Below are 9737 nucleotides of genomic sequence, written 5' to 3'. Positions count from 1 at the left end.
CTTCACTGTGCAGAATGATGTCTGTGGCTGTGCCGAGTTTGACACTAAGGCTGTTTCCACAATCATCTTCTGAAAGTGGAAGGTTCCTCAGAGCTCCCTGAAAAGGCTGTTTTCAACAACCAAGATTCGTGACATCACAAATCTTGGAGCCAATCCCTGTCCAGCATTTAGCAGTTAAAGCCCCAACACATTCTTACTCCCAACTCATCATAGACTGCAGATCAGTCAGCAACCCTTGTCGTCACTTTGCCACAAGTGAGAATGTGTTGAAAGCCTGTGTTGTATGCTGTGATTATGTTTTAGATAACTCTGATTGGTTGCTTTGGATTTTTAAACGAGGGAGGAGGAGGGGACGTCATTTTAAGGATTTTAACAAGATAATCTAACCTTTTTTGTGCGACCAGCTGTGGCTTCATCCCTGCATGTTTAGATACTTCTTTACCATCATGATGCTCCTCCCCTCCTCCACAAATATTAAATATTAACTACTAATACTAGAAATGAGTGTCAACAACCAATCAGAATCTTTTGTTTCACCCTCTCCTTAATTGGAATTCTGTCAACAGCCAATCAGATTCCTTTGATTCACTCTCTCCTTAATTCGAATTCTGTCAACAGCCAATCATATTCCTTTGTTTCACTACCTCCTTAACCCTACCCCACCCCCCCCCCCCCCCCCCCTCTCTCTCAAGCTCACACACACTTGAGGGAGAAGGGCTATCAATAATTCTATAGTGCTAACCGAGAGCTTCCACAGCAGTTTAGTAAAGTCTTATCGCTGTGAATGAGTATGCGGCACGCACGCACCCCCCCCCCAGGTAAGCCTGGCCCCACGGTTGCCACACGACACACGTGGTCCTGGGCCGGATTTGCCCTTGTTTATTCCAGTGAATCATAATGATAGTGTTACATTTTTTATTTTATTCTTTAGTGATAAGCGCTACAGGACCTCACAGGCTGTGCTTAAATGAGAATTCAGTTATTTTACACCCTGGACCTTATTTCCAGCTTTAAATATGATGTTTAAGTCACCCTGACAACTTGGGTTTGATTAGCATCAGCAGAAACGAGAATCAGTTTGAACTGCAACCTGAAAACGAGGAAAACGGGTCATCTGAAATGATTGTATTTATGTCTCGTCAAAAGCTTGTTTTCTGACACACAGCGGCTCATTATGCTTATTATATAATGAACATGAAGAGAAGAGAGAACATGAATTAGCGATGTAACGTACCTCCGTGCTGCCAGTGGCGTGCCAGACCAAGTCGGTGCCCTAGGCAAGATTTGTGCTGGTGCCCCCCCCCCAAAGAAAATATAATAAAAATTATATCGCAGCGAATTCCACCACTGCAGTGCAGGCTCAGAATCGCCCTTCCCCAGTGGGGCTGGAAGTACTTTTAGGAAGGGGTGCTGTAAGGAAGGGACTAGAAAATTTGATGTTTTTTGGACTTTAATCCATATTTAGAAGAATATTTCATTTTAAATTAACATTAGGATTATACTGTTGTGATGTCATACTCATTATTCAGTATCTTCTCCTTTTCTCACTCACTTTCATATAAGCACCTGCTCTCCCTTTAGTCGTTTTACACTACAACAGACAGCAACACAGGCATAAACACTGAACTTATTATTATTATTATGGTAAAACCAGATTATGATGAAAATCAAACACTTTTGAAGAGAGAGCGTATGAAATAAGATTAGAGCTGGGAAGCACAAACTGTTTTTTAATGCATCTTGTTGGTGGTATAAACACAAGACAGCCAAATCCAACAATTTCGAAAATCCCATTTCTTGCCACCAGGGGGTGCTGCAGCACCCTCAGCACCCACCTTCCAGCTCCCTTGCTCCCCCTTCCCCACTCTGGGAAAAAGCTCCGAGCAGGTAAAAGGGGGTGCGGCCGTGCAGAGGGTGGGGTGGTATGGATTAGGGACCATGGTGAAAGTGCTGCAGCCCAGGCAGCCAGAAAGCCAGAATTAGAAAAATGATTTCACTATTATTTAAAGACTTGTTTAAAAGATGATGTTGTGCTTATTTTTTGTCTACTATTGTAAAATAATAGTAGGCCTATTATCATGAAAAAGTATTTCTAATTTTTTTTTTTTTTTTTTTTTTTACCCTCTCTGGCGCCCCTAATGGCTCAAGCGCCCCTAGCATTTGCCTAGTTCGCCTAATGGACGGCACGCCACTGCGTGCTGCTCTATTTGCTGTCCGTCGTTGCAATCCATATATATGACGTTATTCCATACGAGTGGCAATTGAATTCAAATGAAGCATCCATAATCTTGAAATCAGATATCTATAGCATATGCTAAGCTGCTACACAACAGACTGAGTCAAATTCTGACCTGCCCCAGATGTGCTTCTGTTCTTCTTCTGTGCTTCTCTTCTTCTTTTGTTACCAAACAGAAGCGCTTCTCAAGCACGTCCAGACTCAGTCTGTTGTGTAGCTATGGTTTAGCCCGGCTGCTCTTTCATGGTCCCCCTAGTGTGAGATCCCATGCATTGTCTCTTGTGTGAGGTCCCATGCATAGTGTCTCTTGTGTGAGGTCCCATGCATTGTCTCTTGTGTGAGGTCCCATGCATTGTCTCTTGCGGGCACGTAAGCACCTTGTGCGGCTGGTGGCACCACATTGTGATATTGGAGTGTCGATGTACGGTATGTGTTTTTGTTTGTTTTTTCTTTCTTTTTGTATGTGTATGTTCTTCCCCCTTTCTTTTCCCATATCTGAGTTTGTTTGTTGATGTTCTGAAAATTCTAAAATATATATATTTTTTAACTAGAACGACCGCACCGTGGATATATGCCTCCGCCAACAAGTGAGCAGTCGACATCCATGTCTGTCCAGACTTTGACATTTGAGCCAAATGTAACGAAATTCCGTCAAAGTGTTACTGAGATATGACGTTAACGAGCTTGAAAATGGCGTTTGTGAGGTCACGTTTGTGACCTTGACCTTTGACCACCAAAATGTAATCAGTCCGTCCTTGAGTCCAAGTGGACGTTTGAGGCAAATTAGATGAAATTCCGTGAAGGCGTTCCTGAGATATCACATTAACGAGCATGAAACAAGTGGTCGTAATGTCACAGTAATCTTGAACTTTGACCAACAAAATCTAATCAGAAATTTGAAGAAATTCCATCAAGGCGTTAACGAGCTTGAAAATGGTATTCGTGAGGTCACAGTGACCTTAACCTTTGTCCTTTGACCACCAAAGTCGAATTAGTTCATCCGTGAGTCCAAGTCAACGTTTGAGCCAAATTGGAAGAAATTCCGTGTTGGCATTCCTGAGATATTGCATTAAAGAGCTTGGAAATGGGGTTCATGAGGTCACAGAGACCTTGAACTTTGACCTTTAATCACCAAAATGTAATCAGTTCATCCTTGAGTCCAAGTCGATGTTTGAAGCAAATTTGATTAAATTCCGTCAAGGCGTTCCTGAGATATCACATTAACAAGCATGAAACGAGCGGTCATGAGGTCACAGTGATCTTGAACTTTGACCTTTGACTACCAAAATCTAATCAGTTCATCCTTGAGTCCAACTACTGGATGTTTGAGGCAAAATTTGAAGAAATTCCATCAAGGCATTCCTGAGATATCGCGTTAACAAGCTTGAAAATGGCATTCGAGAGTTCACAGTGACCTTGACCCTTGACCTTTGACCACCAAAATCGAATCAGTTCATCCTTGCATGCAAGTCGACATTTACGCCAAATTGGAAGAAATTACGTCAAGGCGTTCCTGAGATTTCGCATTAACAAACTTGGGAATGCCGTTCGTGAGGTCACAGTGACCTTGAACTTTGACCACCAAAATCTAATCAGTTCATCCTTGAGTCCAAGTCGACGTTTGAAGCAAATTTGATTAAATTCGGTCAAGGCGTTCCTCAGATATCGCGTTAACGAACATCGCACGGACGTACAACCCGAATCCATAATGCCTCCGGCCTGGCTATCGCCGGCGGAGGCATAAAAAACTGATTATCGTTTCTGCTGATGCTAATCAAACCGATGTTGTCAGGTTGTCTTAAACATCTTAACACGTTGAGTGCCATGGATGAGATATCTCGTCTTACATAATCCAACCGTTGAGTGCCAAAGACGAGATATCTCGTCTTACATAAACATTATTTTTTTTTGACGGTGGGACATCAATCAACCCCTTTTACGTCTTCTATATCAATATTGGAGGAAGAGAATGTGTATAATCTATTTTACCGACCACTAAGTGGCGACAGTTCTCTCCAGACAGAGAGAAAGCCAGTCCGCGGGAGAAAGCCATTTAATTTTCAAGGAAATAGCTGGGCGAAAACTCTTTCGATTTCACACACACACACACACACACACACACACGCGCGCGCGCGCACACACACACACACACACTCGAGTACCTTTGCGCATAAATAAGACCAGAATCGCAAAAGCTTCTTCAAAGCTCTCAGCCGACACCTCAAGAAACGAACGAGCCAGTTTTACAGTCCAGACTGCCCGAGAGCGGCCGCGGAGCCTCCTCCCTCCGCAGCACAGACGGAGGGAGGAGTTTGGAGACACACACACACACACACACACACACACACACACACACACACACACACAATACAGTATACAGACTTGCCCAAGGGCACCCATAATCACAGGCACGTGAGGTGGTTCTAAAAATCCATTTATCTCTAAACTCTCTGAAAATCTCTGAAACCATGCTGTACTCAACGGCTAATATCTACATAACTACTAACTCTGCAAACTAACTCTTTTAGACAGAGAAAGCACACATTCTATTAGTTATTTTTAGATGATTGGTGTTCACGAAGTCTTAACAGAAAAGAATCCTCGGCTCTTGTAAAATGAGCCAGAATCCTCAAAAAAAAACCTGGCACAACTTACCTACAGCATTGAAAAAACGACTGGCACTCAATGTGTTAAGCTGGAAATAAGGTCCAGGGTGTAAAATAACTGAATTCTTCTTTAAAAACTAATGCTGCAGTGTGTCCTGGTAGCACGTACGACGGAGGCTCATAATGACATAATATGCTCGTTAACTAGGAACCCATCGGCCACACATATCTCTCTCCCTCCCTCCATATCTCTCTTCTCTCTATCTAATCTGTCTAGATTATACCAAAACAATGCCCAGAGGAATATGTTTTTTACAGTGATTTGGACTCAGAGGAAGGCAAAAAAAATAACCGTTAACAAACTGTTCCTCCTCGGGAGAGTGAAGCTGAGGGGAGAGACGCTGTTCCTGGGAAGAGGGAGGCGGGAAACCTTTTGCCGAAGTATAAATTAAAAACGCTGTGAGACTCTTTAGTTGTTGAGACACATCAAAAATGTTGAACGCCTTACCGTAAATTAACCTTAAAGGGTGACCCTGTCTGTCTGTCTGTCTGCCTGCCTGTCTGTCTGCCTGTCTGTCAGTTATGACATTATGCACAGCTGCTGGAGTCCGGTGCCTAAGTGTCGTCCGAGCTTCCCTCAGCTGATCAACCAGCTGGAGGCGCTGTGGCTCGGCCTGGGCCCTGCCCCCCCGCCCAGAGAGCCAACGCTGTATGTCAACCTGGAGGGGGCAGAGCCTGCCGAGGTGGGCGGAGCCTCAGGGCTGGGGCCGTCCCAGGTGGGTGGGGCCTCCGGGGGCATGGCCTGGCAAGAGGAGCAGGATTGGCTGATTGCGTCCGCCGCGGCGCTTGCCATCGGAGGAGATTACAGATACATCATCAACCCCGCCCCCGAGTCTGTGGACAGCTTACAGGACGAGGAGGACGTCATTCATGTGTGAGCTCCGATTGGACTGGAAGCCGGTCTATCACCACGCTCCTGAGACAGAAACATTAAACCTGCACAGACTGAAGCGGAGCCGGAGGGGCAGGGCTATTTCCTGGGTATGTGAATTCAGAGACATTACACCGTAGAGACAGCGTAACTTCCAGTCACTTCCTGAATGTGTCACGTGGGTTTACTCACTGCCATGCGCCCTTTAGGAGACTAGCAGCACGTCCTGAGTCAATGGGAGAAGTGAACGTGATCTCAGATCAAGACAGATTATTTCACTCTGTAAATATTGGGCCCATTTTCCGCAAGCCACATATCTTCTGAACATTCTCACACTAAATGGCATTTTTCAGACAGACTGATCAAAAGAAAATTGTCTTTGTTCGAGGTAGCGATTAGCTAAAGCTACACATGAAGTTTGCTGATATAGTACTGTAGCTAGATCTGTGGTTGGAAAAATATATTTTTCAGCAAATATCTTAGTTACAACTAGATTGAGCTAACAAGGGTCAGTTTTGTGTTTATATGTGTAGTGTGTGTGGAGTTTTGGGACCTCATGATCTCTAGCTCATGTTAGCTTGCTAGGTTCATTCACACTACAAGGGGAGAGGTGACCACGCCCATTTAGGAGACCGGGAAGTGTACCATGCCATACTATTGGTGGAGGCTGGAATGAGCTATCTCTATAGTCCATTATCTCTGGTGAGGTTCAGTCTCCAGCCTGGAAATGGTTTGATGTATATTTGACTTTTGCACACAATCAGAACCTGTAACAACTGTACAGATGCGGCCAACCAGATGCCTCTCTCTCCCCGAACCAAACTCAACTCTGTCTGATATTCAGCTCTGATGCTTGTCCTCTTCCATGTCCTAATTTCTTGCCCTCCATTTTGGATGTGTCACACGCACGGCGGCCCTCCCTTTGAGCTGTGCTAACGACATAGCTGTCGAGGTTTATTATCAGGTTGATTATGAAGCGGTGGAGGCTAATGCTAGTTAGGCTAACGCCATCACGGACACTCTCCTCCCTGTCTGCAGGGATCCTTTCTGGACTGTGAATTTATCAACTGAAAAAGCTGCCATGGTTTTTAGCAGATGTGGACTGAGGTCACTGTGACTTGGACTCCAGTCGACTCGAGTCACTGTTTTGATGACTTGCAACTTGACTTGACAGAAAATTAATTAAAAAAAAATGTGCTCGACTTGGAATTTAAAGACTCTTGACTTGAGACATGCTGATGACTCCAATGACGATTTACCTTTTACTGTGATTACATTGTAGTCATTTCACTTGAAGATTTTTTTTTTAGAAGAAATTAAGAAGTAAATACCGTAAGCTTTTATAAAGTTCTTTGTTTTTTGATTGATTACATTTATTTCACTGAATATCGGCCAATAATTAGACAGGTACTAGCCTATACTACTACTACTGTATTTTCTCTTTATGAAGAACAGATACTGGGTGTGGGGGGGTGACTTGACTCGACCAAGAAAAACAGGACTTTTGAGACTTGTACCAAATTGACTTGAGTCACATGTCTACTTGTTAGTGCTGTGAGATGTTTGGATCTGGTTGAATTTTGCTGCTTAAAAAGTCTCTAACATCTCTGACGTTTAGCACGGTTACTAATAGGTACTATATTTTGTATTTAACTTAAGCACTTCATGGGACCATAATGCCTTGTAGCCTTTATCCTGCTTGAGCATATCAATTAATTTGTACACTAAATAATATGCAGGTTATGTGTTTGACTCAGTTGTATTATACGGATGTAATTATCTTATATTTTAGTGAAGCTACCAGCCGAACACTGCTCAGGTGTGGTCGTACCTGAGGCTGTAAGTTAATTGGAGCAGGTAGCTAACTGCCATTTGTTCAGTCTACTATATTTTAAGAGAGAAATCCTCAAACCACTAGTTACTGTCGTTGGTCGAGTCGACTAAAGTTAGTAATGACTGATTTAAATGTAGCTTTCTGGAGCATTCCTTGTGTCGGGATATCAAGGGACATACGTTTTAATAATATTTCTGATTTTTTGTATATTTGTTATAAAAATGCCTTCCAGAGATGCAGCCTATATGTCTCCAGAAGCAGCGTGGGTCGATGTTGTTCTTACCTGTGTCTTTGTTCAGGTGTGAGTGTGGGTCTGGACAGAAGCAGGTGTGTAATATGACAAATAAAGTATTACGGTATCTGTGTTTTGTCTTTTCTCCAGCCTCAGGTCAGAGACAGTCTGCCAGGAGCAGTCCTGAGAGACAGAGCAGGCCCAGACCACCTGGAAATAAAACATGTACTGTACAACCTAAGAGACAGAGCAGGTCCAGACCACCTGGAAATAAAACATGTACTGTACAACCTAAGAGACAGAGCAGGTCCAGACCACCTGGAAATAAAACATGTACTGTACAACCTAAGAGACAGAGCAGGCCCAGACCACCTGGAAATAAAACATGTACTGTACAACCTAAGAGACAGAGCAGGCCCAGACCACCTGGAAATAAAACATGTACTGTACAACCTAAGAGACAGAGCAGGTCCAGACCACCTGGAAATAAAACATGTACTGTACAACCTAAGAGACAGAGCAGGCCCAGACCACCTGGAAATAAAACATGTACTGTACAACCTAAGAGACAGAGCAGGCCCAGACCACCTGGAAATAAAACATGTACTGTACAACCTAAGAGACAGAGCAGGCCCAGACCACCTGGAAATAAAACATGTACTGTACAACCTAAGAGCTGCTTATATTGATCAAAAAGCTTGATCCCAAATCATTCCTATACACATGCCGTTTAAATAATTTGCTTATAGTGATCAATACTCCGCTTACAGTGATCATTTTGGGCCTTGTCCCACCTGAGAACAATGCAAAAAAAAATTAAAACGACGGTACTTTTATTCATTTTTTTTACTTACAAACTGCCAGAAATGAGCCAACGAGATACAGCAGCAATACTCTGTGCATATCTGTCTGTATGGAGAGATGGTGGCGTCTCTGTCTATGCCAGACTGCTGTGCTTGAAACAGCTGGAGGCCTAACTTACTGTATGGATTTTTTAAGTCAATAACATTCCTTTACTTTATATGCAGTGTATTCGTGTAATACATACAAATGTCAATTAGATAATCTGAATGTGAAATAAAGAAAAATAAAAAAAATTAGTTATAATGATCATCCACTTATAGTGATCAATTTGAACCCGTCCCAAGGTGATCACTATAAGAGTGCACTGTGTGTGTGTATATACTGTATATATATATATATATATATATATATATATATACATGAATACATGACTGAATAAAAAAAAAGTAGCCACAGCCCGAGCGGCAACATGAAGGAGATCACATTTCAGTAGATGGAGGTTTACTCTAAGCCAGGGATGGGCAACTTTGATGATGGAGAAAAATTCCTCACTACCAGAGGGCCAGATTGTGACCGTGCATTTCCACCAGTAGCCTACTGTAACCCCATCACTCCCAATTATAGCTACTAATTTGAGTAAAAGGACAAAATATACCAGTATATACTGGTAATCAAAGTTTATTAGACCAACCGGACGGTTTTAGGATCAGACCTTTAGGGGGGCTTATCGTGCATTCCTTTATAACTGGGGACTGGTAATCTTACGACTTCAAAGGTCATGAGCTGAGACGGTGACGTCATCAGAGCTGGTAGGCTATTTCCCATTCCAAACTCGTAGGAGCCTCAGCACTGCCCGACCTCAAAAATCCAAGATGGCTGCGCCGCGCAACAACAGTAGTAATATTGTTTAGCACTTCTGTTTTGTTTGTTTCATTAAATCAGCTGTAGACACAGCACTGCCTAACTTCTATCTGTGTGGACATGAGGCTGTAGTGTTTGTATGCGCAAAATGCCGCAAAATGCCATGTTGTCAATTGTTATTGCTAACAATGGCTAGCCTGGCTAGCGACTGGATCTGACCAATGAACAGTGAA

The 9737-nt window shown here is 43.1% G+C and overlaps 1 protein-coding gene across 1 annotated transcript in view; it reads left to right on the top strand.

The window, feature by feature from the left end:
- tyro3 (TYRO3 protein tyrosine kinase) overlaps positions 1-7874 on the top strand; it is a 68884-nt gene extending 61010 nt beyond the window's left edge. Inside the window, exon 19 of the mRNA XM_083633290.1 lies at positions 5423-7874. Within this exon, the coding sequence (XP_083489416.1) occupies positions 5423-5780 (358 nt within the window). The 3' untranslated portion in view covers positions 5781-7874. The remainder of the gene's footprint in view (positions 1-5422) is intronic.
- The last annotated feature ends 1863 nt before the right edge of the window (positions 7875-9737 follow it).

Source organism: Poromitra crassiceps (assembly GCF_964638095.1).
Source record: "Poromitra crassiceps genome assembly, chromosome: 3".
Classification (NCBI taxonomy): Eukaryota; Metazoa; Chordata; class Actinopteri; order Beryciformes; family Melamphaidae; genus Poromitra; species Poromitra crassiceps.
This window is presented reverse-complemented; position numbering and strand designations above follow the sequence as displayed.